General features: G+C 37.3%; 1 protein-coding gene across 3 annotated transcripts in view; it reads left to right on the top strand.

Annotated features, from left to right (window-relative positions):
• Window positions 1–16,825, top strand: part of LOC121725864 (GAS2-like protein 3) — a 72,324-nt gene that overhangs the window by 46,340 nt on the left and 9,159 nt on the right. For all 3 annotated transcript variants that reach the window (XM_042113006.1, XM_042113005.1, XM_042113004.1), the window contains one exon: window positions 8,984–9,382. In XM_042113006.1, the coding sequence (XP_041968940.1) occupies window positions 8,998–9,382 (385 nt within the window). In that variant the 5' untranslated portion in view covers window positions 8,984–8,997. The remainder of the gene's footprint in view (window positions 1–8,983; window positions 9,383–16,825) is intronic.

Here is a 16,825-nt window from a genome sequence, read left to right as displayed (position 1 = left end):
TTTTTTGTAGAGTAGTACGATATCTGACAGTGTCCATTGTATTCGAACAGTTTTTTCTTCAAGGATATTGTTGAATATATATGTTATAATGTCAGCCAGTACATTTACACCTACTTTCAGAGATTCATTGGAAATATAGTCTGAGCCTGGACTTTTGTTGTTATTTAGGCGTTTAATAGCCAGCTGTATTTCTTTGACAGTAAACATGTTTACCGTGTTTGAGTCTTTGTTGGTCATATTTGCTTCTAAACTCTCCTTATGTCTACTCTTATATAGTTTTTTGTAGAAGTTGGTCACAATAGAAATAAGCTCCTCTCTATTTCCAGTGCATTTTTCAGAGTCTTTGAATTTTGGAATCCATTGTTTATTATTGTTTAGTAATTCCTGACATCTTTTAATCCCACGTGTATTTTCTATACATTTCTCGTATTTTTTAAATTTGAATTGGTCATATTCGTCTTGCATTTTTAATGTTATATTCTTGTACAAATATTTTAATTCAAGTTTTTCTTCACTTGTTTTGTTATTTAAGAGTCTCAGATGTTGTCTTCTTTTAATAAGTTTCTTAGTTTCAGCTGACATTTCAAATTTTTCTTGTAATTTTGTGCTTTTGCATTCATTTAGGCTTGCTATAATTGATTGTTCAAGGACGTTGTAGAGCTGGGAAGTAGGCATGTTTATATTTGCATCTCTACTTAGTTTTTCTTTAAGTAGTTTCTGGTAATTGGACTTTTCTTCCTCTGTGACAAGTTTAGATGTTTGTCTGGAAAAATATTTTCTGCTCTTCGTTTTTTCTTGTAGTTCTAGAGTGCCTCTCGAAAGTCTGTGGTCCGATGGGTAGGGTATATTTCTTAAAACTTCTATGTTAGTAAAATTCATGTTTGATGGTATGTAATCTATTTCATTTTTAGTAGAGCCGTCGGAAGATAGCCACGTCCATCTTTGATTTACTTTTTTCTTGAATTTTGTGTTTATAATTGTAAGTTCTGTATCGGTGCTTTGCTCTGTGGGTGCGTACACTTGTATAAGTGAAATTATTAAGCAGTTTATGTTCATGACAAGCAGAGCCACCTTTCTGAGATGGCAACAAATTCTATTATACTTGTTCTGTAATCCTTTTTTATTAGAAAACCAACTCCTTTTTGGCCTTTGCTTTCACCGTAGTAGCAAAAAATGCACCATTCATTTTCTACAATATTATTACCTTCTCTTCTTATCTCAGAAAGTCCAATTATATTGGACAACACACGCACACGAAAAAGATGGATACGCGATCCATCTTTTTCGTGTGCGTGTGTTGTGTATGTTACTGAACTCCTCCTTAATTGCTGGACCGATTTTGATGATTCTTTATTGTGTGTCTTTTGAGAATGGTTAAGATTCATAGTTGGGTCCACTGGAAAATGCCCTTTTAATTATTTTTTGTGTAATGTATGTACCTAGTTATGGATAGACAGGACAAAGACTTTTGGGTTGGGTCCGCTAGTATTTATAATTTCCTATCTATCTATATATTATTGTGCATATAATATTTCAATTTTTTAAATTAATCTTTATATTTTATGCCAAATTTTTTAAGTTAATTTAGCCCCCCAATTACACAAATTTACCCATAAACTATTTATCATTGATAGGTTTAAGGTTACGTCACTGCATAGATAAAGTACTGATTTAATATAAAAAATAAGTAACGTATAAAAGAAATAACAATCGAAAAAACAGACAATATGATAATACCACCACTTATAGAACGGCTTCTGGGCAAGCGTTAGCGCGATGTAGGAGACGCACGGCGCCATCTATTTTGTTTTTTTTTTTTTTTTTTTTATGAAATAAGGGGGCAAACGAGCAAACGGGTCACCTGATGGAAAGCAACTTCCGTCGCCCATGGACACTCGCAGCATCAGAAGAGCTGCAAGTGCGTTGCCGGCCTTTTAAGAGGGAATAGGTTAATAGAGGAGGGTAGGGAAGGGAAGGGAATAGTTGAGGGTAGGGAAGGGAATAGGGTAGGGGTTAGGGGATTGGGCCTCCGGTAAACTCACTCACTCGGCGAAACACAGCGCAAGCGCTGTTTCACGCCGGTTTTCTGTGAGAACGTGGTATTTATCCGGTCGAGCCGGCCCATTCGTGCCGAAGCATGGCTCTCCCACGTATATATTTGATTTTTTTTTTAACTAACTTAATTTGAACAAATTTACGCATTTTCACCCCCTTACAACGCTTTTTTTCAGTAAAAAAGTAGCCTATGTCCTTTCTCAGGCTTTAGACTATCTGTATACAAAATTTTATTACAATCGGTTCGGTAGTTTTGGCGTGAAAGCAAGACAGACAGACAGACAGAGATACTTTCGCATTTATAATATTAGTATAGATTTGTATTCATAGAGACTCATTATTATTATTTATATTGTATTCATAGAGACTTATTTTATTGGACGTGTATGTAACACGTCCAATAAAATAAAACGTTATTATCACTACGGTGTTTGTTCTGGTGGTTGCACCAGAGTTTATTTGTGAGTTAATTGAGAGTTGCGCTAACAGTTTTTATCGATTCCGGCCATTTAATTAATTGCTCTTTCGAAGGGCTGAACAATACATCGTCAGTGTAGTGAGTGCTGCGTCGGCGAGTGTGCCCGATCCGTCAATGAACTAGCGCTTCCGCTGCTCGGTGCACCGCCCTTGTGATACGGGACAGGGCATAAGCTTAAGCGACCAATTGTGAAAAAATGTATAGGTCACAAGTCTCACAAGTCACAACTCACATGTTGCGAGCGGAGCGTGAATGACAGAGCAAGCACACTAGTTGTAAATTCAATGCTGCTGAAGGCTGAATTTCTGCGCGGTATTTTTAAGTCTAACAGAAGAATCAGATTAGCAGTACAAAGAGCTGGACATTTCTTGGATTCGCCATAGAAGATTGTGTATGGCGCTTGCATTTGTGGTTTAGGTACCTACATCCTTTTTTCGGTGATATAAGACTTTGTATGTTCACGCCAAACCAAAATCTAATGCCGCCGGCCTTTTACAAAGCTAGTTAGTTAGCTAACAACAGAAAAACAGAACAACCAGTACAATTTGATTTAAAAATCGTACAGTTACCTCTAGGCTCTACCTTCAAACATATTTTGTGAATTTTCACATCGCCCAATCTCGTAACTTGTGCCGTATTGACCGCTCCCGCCCTATTGTGTCTAGAGCAAACACGTACAGCCAACAAAATAAACAATATAACGTATTCTCGGCTTCATAAAGGCGAGCTATCGCTATGCAATGCCCGATGCGTTTACGTAACGTGCATGTTTTATACCCCTAGCGAGAACAAGTTATTTTCGACTATTTTTAGACTTCGGTGTGAACTGTGAAATATAATGAATTTAATGCTGGCTTTTGTTGTTCCTCATCTTTGTTTTCAACGAGCCGGTTTTACGACGAGTCTTAAGTACAATCTTTAAATATTATGTCTCTAGCATCAGCCGATCCACTAGTTATTAATAAACTTTAGAGAATTCATTTCTAGCGTAGAGCGAGAGAAGTATAAAGAAAACAATTACCATTTGTCTAGAATTCTAGACATCCGATGCATAACCTAGCGGTAGCCTGTAACCCGATACACTGATGAAAGCGACAATATGCGGTGTCGACAACGGTTCTGCGGTCGGACACCAATAGCTTACAAGAAATCTGGTGAAAAGTGGGTAAATGAACCGGCTGCGGGCACCTCACCTATTTTACTAGAACAAAATTAGTTATTACATTCAGAAAAAACTCAAGCTAGCGGTGCAAGATTGAGCTGTAATAGCCCAACGAATCGCTAATGTTTTCTTGTAGAAGGTAATACGATGTAAGGAGGATACGTCATCTTAAGCCCCCTTCAATTATCTATATTAGAAGTCTATTATGCGAGGCTTTAAAGATACTTGGTTACTGTCAATTGTCATCCTCGAGCACTGAAGAGTGAAGGGTATATCCCTGTTACTGTTGATGACTCCCTTCTGAGAGTACAAGTGGTTCTCAGGAATATCACGGATGAGGGTGCACACAGTTGTGAGACGTTCTAAAGTATAATATATAAGCATAAACCAAGCCAATATGGCTGCCAGTCTTATTGGCAGCCAGTACTGGCTCTGTGAAAACTTTACTTATGTTCTTAACGAATAGACATTAATTAGGACAAAAGGAAATCACTAATCCATTGTAATATTATAAGTGCGGAATTATGTCCGTCTATCTGTAAAGTGTAAACTCTTCGCACTGAAACCGCTGAGGTTTGGATGTATTGGTATGTAGATTCTTTGACTTCTAGGAGAGAACATGACGTACCTAACAGATGGGAAATATAAGCTTTCCGCGCCATAATTGAATTTCGCCCGAACGAAGTTACGGGCAAACATGTAGCTAGTACCAAATTACTCATTGTGGTCTTGACTCTCGAGATTAATCTTAACTTCAGTGCTGATATGCGGAAGTGAATGCTATTATCCAATTAAGGAGTTGGAGGCAGGAGCAACGCTCTCGAGCCTGGAGACGCGGGAATGTCTCGGACACTGCGATTGTCTGCCGATTAGCCGTACATTCATCTAGATTGGACATTCCTTATACGCTCGAGAATATTTCACGATCCTTATAAATATGTCTGTGGTTTCTTAACTTCGAAATCTTCCGCGGCTTTAAACAAGCTTCATGTGACAAGGAATGATCGGTGAGCTGAGGTAGGCACGCCTTATGTTTTGATTAATGATGATCTGCCTGGTTCAATTTTTAAAGATCAGATCTGTAGACTGTAGTTGGAATATTTAAAGCTTGGAATTAATGAAACGTATATTAAACCACACAGGTCGTTTTCTTTACAATTGACATAACATGATACTCTTCGATGTGACGTATTTCATAGCAAGCTCTGCTCAGCGTTTACGCAGCTAAGTGCAATTAAGCCCATGTTAGTACCTCAGGAGTCAAGAGCTCCGCTTCAGTCAATAATTCGTGTCTCGTGTACCACATTTATCCTTTTCATCGTTACCATATAGAAGCACAAGATTTATTATGGCTGTGAGTTTTAAATAAATTACAGTAGCGACGTGTGATTTGCGTAAATTTATTCGTTGCGCCCGCTCAACTTGACCTATTCGTAGGTCCGCGTAGGCTTCGAGTACAAAGGGCGGGCCGGCAGACAATGCCGAATTGTTCACACGATTGTGTTTCTTAATGCGTTTTGATATAGGCGTCAGTCGCGTGATCGTGATTTTGCGAGTTGACCCGGGTATAATAGGTTTTTGTTTGGTGAGTGACGTTGACGAGTCGGTGCGTTATTGCTTAGACGTTCTCGTGAAGGGTGCTCCGAGCTCGCGCCGCTCCCGGGTGGGCGTACTTTGTAGTAATGTGTTGGAATGCATTATTTAGAGTAAGTACTCTTGCGAAATTCAACATCTTTTGTATTGCTCTTGGTAGCGTTCGGTTGCAAATTGCAATGTTTCACGTTAATATTTTTTCACTGTTGCTGTGCAATTTTTATGTTTAATTTTGGATCACGTTTTGCACGACTTTTGACTAACTTTTCGTCATAATAACTATGCACACATCTACCTATAGGTACTTCTAAAGGCACTATATTTTATGATATGACCGTAGTAACCGGTAGCTCTACCTCGCCGTCGTAAAACAGTCACGCTATTGGTTTATTTGAAATTGGATTTTGCGATAATAGCAAACTGATTGGCATTATCAAGGCCCGATTGAGAGCCTTGAAGAATGTTGGCTGTGATTATGTAAAACTCCGTCTAACTACAAGATAATTTTTCTTAAAATTACGGAAGTACCTACTTAAAAAAACTTACTGAAAAAGGGAAACCTTACTTTGAACTTTGAAGCCAACATTTAACTCACACAGCTGTCCTATATCTATTGCTCTATTTAGAATCACCAGACAGAAAGGTTCAGTAAACTTTAAATCGATATAATATCACAGCATCGAAGCCATATCGCCGCAGCGCCGGCAACCCTTTATATTTGCATTTTGCGTGCCATCTTTATATTTCCTGTAAAATCCACGTTCAAAATGAAGCCCTAAAACGTGGGCGTTGAATTCATTTTCATTCGAGTAAAGCACATAATAATGTTTTCAACAATTTTCATGCACAGTCCCAATTTGATTAGATCAATATTTTTTATATTTCCGTGGCAAGAGCCCATAGATTACGACCATGGTGCCACTCCGTTCCATCCGCCCTGATTTAAACATTTTTGATGAAAAGTACATCATTTATACTATACTATACTACTTAGTTAGTTCTGTAGTCTTATTAGATACTAGCTGTTGCCCACAACTTCGTCCGCGTGAATGTATGTTATTAAAATCGAGATTTAGAAAATTAAACACCCATCTACGACTATCTTAGTTGGATCTATATTACACACGTAATTGTTAATTTACATCAAAGACCCAGGAAACTTGAACCTCAGATACTTATCGTTTTGAAAAATCCTTTCTTTGAAGACCGCTTGGCGTGGACAGGGGATGGGGGCCACAGTAGGTATAGCTAAGGTTGGGTTGCACCAGAGGCGTGGTTGTAGTTAAAGTTAAATATGGCGTCCAAACACCCCATATTCTCATACGATATCTGTCAATTTTTCCGGTTATAGTTAAGGTTAAAGTCAAAGTTAGTTGGTGCAACCCAGTCTTAATTAATATTGGAATTTGTTGTGGACTGTTTGCCAATAATAATTATTGTGACAAAAACGCTTGAAGGCACGGATTAAGTTCTTATAGCGCTGTCCACGATATCACCGTAGTATGCGACATCAGATTTACACTGTAGGTTGCCTAGCATTGTAGTTCTTTCGTCTTGGCAGAAAAAACTCTCCCAGAGAACATGATGAGAGGTTTATTCAAACATACTGCCTTCGGTCGTCCATATTCTACCATTTCTACCTATGTGCTCGACTGATGCTAGTGACTTAGATCCGTAAAGTTTGAATTTAAAATTTCCATGGCCGGTAACGAATTAAGATACGCAGTGGTCTATATCCATTATCCATCCAGGGTTTGGATATAATCATTTACGAATATTAGGAAAAGTTTTAAAGATCGACCTTTGCTAGAATTGATAATCACTTTGGTAGTCGTTGTTAATTTCGAGGAGTTCCTTCAATTCCATTACTTATCAAGTCACCGTTTTTAGGGTTCCGTACCCAAAGGGTAAAAACGGGACCCTATTACTAAGACTCCGTTGTCCATCTCCAGGCTGTATCTCAAGAACCGTTATAGCTAGAGTTCTGAAATTTTTACAGGTTGTGTATATCTATTGCCGCTATAACAAAAAATACTGAAAATAAAATAAAATAAATATTTAAGGGGGGCTCCCATGCAACAAACATGATTTCTTTGGCCTTTTTTGCTCGATATCAATAATGACAACAGGCAGGCAGTTGAAATTTTCACAGAATTCTTAATTATATTATGTGTAATTTATTAACAAATAATAAAATTAGAATAGAATTAAAATTTAAGGGGGCTCCCATACAAAACCACAATTTTTGGCCTATTTTTTTTTTCTATAACGGTACGGAACCCTTCGTGCGCGAGCCTGGCTCGCACTTGGCCGATTTTATTGTAAACATGGTATCAAATTCGGGCAATGTATACAACAAAAAAAGAATTTTGAAAATCTGACCACAAACAGTAAAGTAAACATTAACTCCTCCTTTTTTGAAAGTCGGTTAAAAAGTATCTAAGATGTTGACCAGGGATGTAAGGTATCATCATGCCAAATTTCATTGAAATCGGTCCAGCGGATTCAGAGATCAGCCTGTACAAACAGACAAACAGACAGAGAAACAAAAATTTCAAAAACAGTTAAAATGTGTTCTACTACTCTTCTTACATGCCCCTGACTCGTTTTTTCAAGTTTATTTTCAATGTACAAAAATTTTACCTCTACGATTTTATTATAAGTATAGATTATTATTGGGTCTTTCGATCACTAGTATATTAGTGATCGAAGATTGGGTCATACTTAGCTGGTAAGGTTCTATTCTTCCGCGGTTTAGTATAGGGCTTATAATGCGTACCTATGTAAGTATGTACTTTACAAGGTGTAACAAAACTAAAGTGATAAATGATTTAAATACTTTAGGGTGTATATGTGTCCCTCAATATAGATTTTACTGTGAAAGTAGCAGCGCTGAAAGAGCAAATTTATCACTTAGTTTTGTTACACCTGTATAATTAATATTTTCCTTGAAAAATAGGGGGAAAATATATGAATAATATGGTTTGTTCAAAATTACTATTTGGAAACGAATTCACAATCTGCACCTTACCACAATAATTATTATGACACATTACCTCCTGTGTAAGTTTTAAGTACAAATTCCGAACGTAATTATATTTCATAAAAACGCATATTACCTCAATCTTTAAAATAATCAGCTGTTCCTCATGCTTCGTATCTTTAAAGGACAATTTGCTACGAATAATAAAAACTAATTTGTAACCAAAGCAGATAGCGAATTTGTTTTCCATTTTAGATTCTACTGAAGATACATACGTATTGGATAATAAATAGCCCGCAGGCATGCAAATAAACTCGAATTTAGATTTGTGGGACTGTGGAGCGTCGTCGTGACCGCCATTCTGCCACAAGATTCAAGGCTAAGGAGAGCACAATGGGATCCCATTGTGAGAGTCAAACAAAGCCATTTCAAAGTCAAACATTCCCATAAGTCATAACCAGCCATTGTAATTGTTCAATAATAGTGTAACGAATATTAATTAATTAGTGTATGTTTTACGACGTATTTGCTACTTGAGCACTCGACATTTTTAGTTAATGGTTCTTGTGCAAGCAGTACGTAAATTGAGTTGTCAAGTCGTTTACATTATTAATTTACTTTGGGCATAAATGTCGTGAATTCAATTTAAATTCCAGTGCACTGCAAATTTACAACACCTTGTATTGTCATTAAATTTTGTTTTTTTTTACAGGTTGCTGAGCTAAAATGGCTTACTACCGCTGCGGTCCAACGGCGATCGGCAGCCGGGCGTCCTGGTCGGTGACGTCGCCCACGGTGGAGCCCAAGAGCTTCGACAGACCGCTCAGCGGCAACTACGATAGGATCTTCAACGCCTTCGAGAGGACCAATGCCTTCGAGTACGTCCGGAGCACCTTCGAGGGCAAGCAGGAGGAGCGGCACGTGGGCCACGGCGACATCGTAGTCAACAGGAAGATGAGCAGCAGCTTCGAGCGGGCGGACTGCGCCCTGGCCGCCCAGACCCCGTGCTCCGACGAGGAGGACTTCTACAGGGAGAAGATACTGTACTCGCAGGCGAGACAGCTGTTCCCCCTGCAGGAAGACTTGGCGGACTGGATCAACAAAACTATAGGTAAGTTTTAGTAGGCACTCGCCTTCTTAGAAGACAAACTAGATTGTGAATCGAGTCATTTTTGTCCTCACCAAATACGACAACCATCGTTTGACTGGAATAATTTTATGTTTAGTTATTCAAGTGCATAGATTGAATTACTATTTAAAAACAGTTTACGTGACGGTCGCATCACGACGTGAACTCGTATTGCACTATCGTCCAAATATGATTGACAATAGGATGATGTCAACGAACCCGCACACCCGATGGCCGCTTTGTTAGCCACTTGACTGTCGTAGAGGACTTCAATCTTCATTGCGTGTTGGAATTGCAATTGCATTGCAATTTACTACTGCAATGGCTGAAATTCAAGTATCAAAGGATATTGGTTTTTTAGGGTTCCGTACCCAAAGGGTAAAAACGGGACCCTATTATTGAGACTAAAAACAAAATAAATTAAATATTTAAGGGGGGCTCCCATACAACAAACGTGATTTTTCAAATATTTTTTGCTCGGTATCAATAATGACAGCAGGTAGGCACCTGAAATGTACACAGAATACTCAGCTGTATTTATACTTTAATAATTAATAATAAAATTTAAATAAAATAAGTAATTAAGAAGGGCTCCCATACAAAAACACAATTTTTTACTATTTTTGCTCTATTTTATAATGGTACGCAACCCTTTGTGTGCGAGCCCACTTGGCCGATTATTCGCACTTGGCCGATTATTCTTTGTTTACTCAATTATATCTTTTTTGACTTAGCGGGTTTTAGTGGGTAGGACTGCGGTCACTTACCATCCTTACGGCCGCAGCGAGCCCCATATACTCGTGGGGGAGTCCCCAATCCCACCGGGATGCTTCAATGCATTTCCCGTCGGAAAAAAAGGTATTATGGCCATTAGAAACAAAATTTGGACTAACGAACAGTTCTAAGGTTTTTTTCTACTCTGCTCTTGTTAAGTAAACTTCCTATCGCAACATAAAAAGTGTGTACACAATGCCACTGTAGATTTTTTGTCAACTGATCATGGATATTTCAATATTAATCACGTTCAAAGCCGGCCTCAATCAACAGCATTGTAGGATCAAATTATGCGAAAAGCTAAGCACGTGGAGGCGATTGTGTCATCGGGCCATGTTGGTTTTGTTTTTGTTCGCCATTCATCATAGCGCTCCGGTGGTCCGCTGCGGACTCGCGTGGGCCTGTCAATGAAACCCTTGTGTGAGTTGCGCCTTCTCAGACTTCTCACGAGTTGTCCTATTTTGGGACTCTCAGAAATAGTTTTGATGTTAGCAGGTTGCGCTTGGCCCGCTTGGGTTAACCCCTATTTTTAATTATGTCTTCATTTGTTTCTTTCTGATTAGTCTTTGTATCTTTTGGTATAGACATAGACTAATGTGGTATAGACAATATAGACAACCTTTTAATTTGAACTACAGGTAAGGGGCGAGGTACTGGACATGCTTTCATTTTTGTAGTCTTAGTAGGAATTCCTATCAAGTTTAATGCCGGCTATACAAGTTTTTTCTGTTTCTTTGCAGCCACAACTAATTGCACATGTAACTAACAAGGTTTCTACAGTCCAAATGTTTACTTGACTTTTTTTAATGTGGCCTTACGGTCTTCCGCAAGAACGATTACTTAATTTTGTCGGGGAAAAACCTTTAAATATTAATTGCTTTGGCGCTAGTGCTTACTGGTGCGACTACTATAACAAAAAGTACAAAATACGAACATAATAATAAACCTACGACTATTTATGATGCAGATAGCGTACAAGCTATTTAGTTACTACGATCGTAAACCGTCCCACCCACTCAATTCGCGATAGAATCGACCACGTACATAAAAAACTACCTTAAAATATAGCAAAGCCTTAAGGCCTAATGTTATGTCATAAATAACGAGCAGTAGTACCCATTAGGGACAAAGATTCAAAGCAATAAAAAAGTACTTTTAGTTTCTTTCTTTCTTTTCTTTTATTTGCCCGAGGAGTCTTTGGTTCTAAAAAAGTTTTGCTTTTTCCCACAGGCAATAAATTTTGTGATATCAACGACACTTTAAAAATAATAGCTCCTCATAAAAGGAGAAGTTGTAAAAATAACGGCTACTAAAAGGACACCGATAGGTTTTATAGATCTACGTGAGGCCGAATCCTGCGTCGCGGTGGCCACTTACCACCGCCCACCATCAGACAAGTTGGTCTCATTACTTACGGACGTATTCAAGGTCAGGTTGTAAATACTAATTTATTCGATAGTATCACTTAACTGGACTACCGAGACATACTGGCTGCAGATATTTAAGTGGCATAATTTAGTAGATAGAGAATTATAGAGATTTCAATTCAGTGTTCATAATTTTAAGGAAAATAAAGATTTACTGACCATTTAAGAATTAACTGACAAAAACATCTAGAATACTTCAAAAAAGCAATTATGTATTTATTTTTTTAAACGAAAGGTTCAATGTTAACCCACTTTACGAGAGAAATGAATAATTTGATAAACAAGAAAATACAGTTAGTCAAAGAAGCCTAGCATGACACTATAATAATTATAAACCTCCTGCAATATTTATAAACCTCGTGTAATAACTTTATAAACAGGATACCCTTCATCCAGGATTAGACTGTACCAGGGCCCCAGCGCACAACTCACAACTCACAAGTAGAGCAAAAGTCCAACCGGTCTTGTACAGTGTACACGTCACACGAGTGTTTGTTTTTAATTTTTTATGCAAGTAAATTCCAGGGCATAACTGCACTGAATTTTAAATGCCTTTATATTAACTGACATTTAAGAGCAATCAAGCCAAACGGGCGAGAAATAATGCATTATATTTAAAACAGTAGCGGAGGTAGAAAATGTAGCTGCAATTATTTACTTTTTGATAATATAATTATGGCACAATAAGTTGGCGCTGACAGTTCTAGGTTAAATGCAACTACACATAGAGATCTAAGGAAGCTTTAAGGAAGTATAGAGCCTATAGAAAGAAAACACACGTAAGTACAAGGAAGCGAAAATCCTGTATCAAACGACTCTAGAAGTGAGTTTATTTTGACTACTTTCTAACTAGCTTCCGTTCCGTATACTGTACCTTAATGGGCGTAGTTGACTCACGCTGCAGTTACAAAATAATAATCATGACAATATTGTATCAGATATTTGGTTGGCGTGAGTCGCAGACGTAACATGAATATTCAATGCGGATTGTCGCAAGTCATGAGGGTAACTGTATCAAGACCGACAACTTATCGCAGGGGACGATGATGACACGCTCGAAAGACATAACTTTTTTAACCGACTGCCAAAAAGGAGGTACTATATTCGTCTATCTTTCTTCGATGGCGTCAAATCTATAGGTGTGTTGGTTTTAGAGAGATGGATGGTAGAGAGTTAAGAACATAATGTTATCGGATTCGTTTATCATGTAATTTCTTCAAATATTTAATTAACTTTCTTTAATTTCTGAGTTTCGTATGTTGATTTAAAAGTAAGGAGCTTCAGCGACCAGATTGAAGGGAAATATTGTTAAACCACAAATAAAAGGCGACCATTTTCACCAAATTTCATGATTCATGAGTCGTCTCGTTACTTTGGGAAAGCCTCGCCTACTATATTTTAAATATAATTTCTATGACATTGTTGCTCTGTTTTAGCCATTAAGTTAATATAGGTACTTAGCGGAATAGAGAAACAAAGGCCTGAGCAGAGTAGACAGAATGATAGAGTATGCCGACTTAGAACTGATGTTGAAATTTTTAAATTTGACGTAATATGACGAAAATCGTCGCTAGGGTTGTTAAATTACCAACGAATTTAAAACTATGACATATTCGCTGGACGTGGTCCCCTTTGGTCACAATAGACATAACTACCAGTAGTTCGACTGCAAAGAAATGGACAGGTTTCAATATCTGTCAAATTCGTCGGGTTTCACTAGGATTATGAACGGAATGTGCCCCGCGCTGGCTGATATAATTTATTTTTAAATATTTAAAATAAAGATTTCAAAATTGGATTCTGACAATTTTAATCGCATGTGCCAAAACACAAACAACAATAAGGCCAAAGAGGAACCCGTCCATCGAATACGTCATATTTTTAAATTCGTAGGAAACAGTTAACAACCCTAGCGACGATTTTCGTCAAAATACGTCAAATTTAAAAATTTCAACATCAGTTCTAAGTCGGCATACTCTATCATTCTGTCTACTCTGCTTTGGTCGTATTGTTGTTTGTGTTTTGGCACATGCGATTAAAATTGTCAGAATCCAATTTTGATACATGACAGCAGCACTCTTTTTTTGACGTCCAGTCGGCACGTGCCGCACGATGACAATTTAATCTCATATAAATCACGTTCAATCATGATTGTGTAAGTGTATACGTACAGATACGTACACATATTTTTACACACTGATGAAATCAATTTCGGTTACGTTTGACAGCTCGAGATTGTGTCTCTATTCCGCTAGGTATATTAACTTTATGGTTTTAGCTGCATATTATGCGTAGGTACTAAGCGTGTCCATTTTGCCGATATTATGATAATGTGTGTCGCTAAACAGCCATTTAGGTGACACAATTGCAATAACCGCACCGTTACGTGGCTTGCCGCAACGTGTGACGGTGTGATGCATAATATTATTCATTAGTTATTACTTATTATAATTATATTATATCTGATTAAGTATTATAATTTATATTAATTTAAATTTGTTCGTAACAATATAAGTAATGTTGGTCTTTTTAGCCTATTTAATTTATTTTATTCTAGCTTCATAACGAAAATTCTATCATTATCTGTTCGTTATTTTGTAGTCCTGACTCCTGAGTCGCTTTTCGATTATTTCGCAAATCCTTTACATAATGTTTTAATTTTTAATAAGTATTAAACTGTAGATAAAATGTTAGGTAACTGCAACAGATAAATTCTTTTTAGTATCCGAAAACACACTAATTGGATCATGAATGTCGATATCAATATTTAGTCTCAGAGTAAAAATTTAAGTATTAAATAGTATGTTATTTAAGTATTTAATGCTTCGATTAATTTATTTAATACTTAAATATCAGGTGTGAAGCTGCAACTAGTAGGTATCTACGAAAGAAATAATTTCATGCTCATAGGTTTAATAAGTAGAGTTGATATACTTTCGTCACTTTCCTATTTTGCCATTTCATTTAAAAATAGTTACAACACGTATAAGCTCTTTAGCTCTGCTTTATTTATTTGTAAAGGCTCGGCTCATATCGACCGGTTTAATTACTTGTAGTACATTAACCTTGTCTCGAATTTTAATGCCTGTTTTATGGTGCTTAAATTATAATCAATAATTTATGTACTGTTTACGCAGAAAGTAAAAGTATTAAGTATAAATAAAGATATACAAATACCTTGGACTGAACCTGAGATAAGGGTGAACGATTCAAATAAAGTCGGAAATAAGTTGATTATGGTGATGAACAACCTCAAATATTTAAATAAGACATGGATAAAGACTCTTTACTATTGTGCTTTTCGTAAGACTTAAAAGTACTTTTCTTATAACAAATACCATAATTCTTGACGATGTCGGTATTAAACTCATAAAAAATACAGTCAATTGATAAATGGTTACTTAACTTCGGAGTCCGAATTTCGATGCTTTTACCGTTCTCCTCATACATAAGCTCGTTGCGTTATTGAATCATAAATATTTATGAAATGACCAAAGTTCCCAGAGCAAACTAGTTATGTGTGCATAATTGTAAATCGCTTGCACGGTCATAATATTTTTACCGCCAGGAAAGTGATCGACCTTCAGGCTTCAGGTAGTTTACACCCAAGTGCATTAAAATATTTCACAACGCAGATATTGTTAGCAAGTTTAAAAAAACCGGCCAAGTGCGAGTTGGACTTGCTCATGAAGGGTTCCGCAGCAGCAATAAGGTTTATTGTTATGAAATTAAAAGGTTTTTGATTTATTTTTATATCTGCGTTGATTTAGTGAAAGTTAATTTAAGGTTTACCATTTAAGACGTATAAAAAAAACTTCTTGTTAGATCCTACTTTAGAAGTTAGAGGGGGGGGGACACACATTTTACCACTTCGGAAGAGTCTCTCTCGCAAACTATTCAGGTGAGAAAAAAATATATTAGAAACTTCAATATTACTGTGGGCACTGACTACATTGGTCGAAACATGATAGTCCCACTCCTGGACATTTTAGCTCCAATTCTTGTCCACATTCGTAACTTTTCCTTAACCACCGCAGTTTTTCCTTTGTCCTGGAAAGATGCTAATTTAATTCCTCTTCCCAAAAAATCCAGTCCTAAATGTTTCTCAGATTACCGTCCAATCTCCATCCTTCCTTTTCTTTCAAAAATATTAGAACGCTCAGTACAACATCAACTTCAATCTTTTCTTAATTTACATAACTTATTAGATCCGTTACAATCTGGCTTCCGCTTCGGGCATAGCACATCCACAGCCCTGGTGAAGATTTCTGATGACATCCGGCTTGGTATGGACCAGCAATATCTAACCATACTCACTCTTCTCGACTTTAGTAATGCTTTCAACTCTGTAGATCATGACATTTTATTATTTCTTCTTAGCTCACTCAACCTATCCCCTAACGTTGTTGCCTGGTTTCGTAGTTTCCTTAAAGGACGCCGGCAGCGTCTAAAATCTGATAACATATTTTGCTCCTGGCGTGACATTTTTGCTGGTGTGCCTCAAGGCAGCGTGTTGTCTCCTCTCTTATTCTCTATTTTCATCAATTCTGTTTCTCGCCACATCTCTTCTTCATATCACTTGTATGCTGACGACCTTCAGATTTATAGACATGTCTTACTATCATTACTTGCTCATGGAATTGCTTTAACTAATGCCGATCTAGATAAAATTCTGAAATGGAGCCAGGCTTATGGCTTAGACCTCAACCCTAAGAAAACTCAGTGCATAATTATTGGTAGTAGACAACTAATATCTAAAGTAGACTGGAACAACCTACCTGACATAACTCTTAATAGATCCATAATCCCTTATAGCTCTAACGCAATTTGGGTGTCTACTTTGATCGCAATTTTACTTGGAATGTCCAAGTTGAGGAACTACGCAAAAAGATGTCTGCTGCCACTGCTTCCCTCAGACGCTTAAGTAATTTTCTACCACTTAAGACTAAAATAACTCTATCCCAATCCTTGCTCTTTCCCATTCTTGATTATGCCGATGTTTGCTACTGCGACCTTAACGATAACCTCTTCTGTCTTCCCTTCAACGTCTTCAAAATTTATGCATTCGATTCATATTTGGCCTCCGTAAATTTGATCATATCTCAGAATATAGGTCTAAGGTAAATTGGCTTTCTATTAAATTACGCCGAAATTCTCACATACTTCACCTACTCTATAATATTCTCTTTAATCCTACAACTCCTAACTATCTCAAAGAAAAATT

This window comes from Aricia agestis, chromosome 4, assembly GCF_905147365.1.
Source record: "Aricia agestis chromosome 4, ilAriAges1.1, whole genome shotgun sequence".
Taxonomy (NCBI): Eukaryota; Metazoa; Arthropoda; class Insecta; order Lepidoptera; family Lycaenidae; genus Aricia; species Aricia agestis.
The sequence above is the reverse complement of the archived record's forward strand: the minus strand, read 5'-3'. Positions and strand labels throughout refer to the sequence as shown.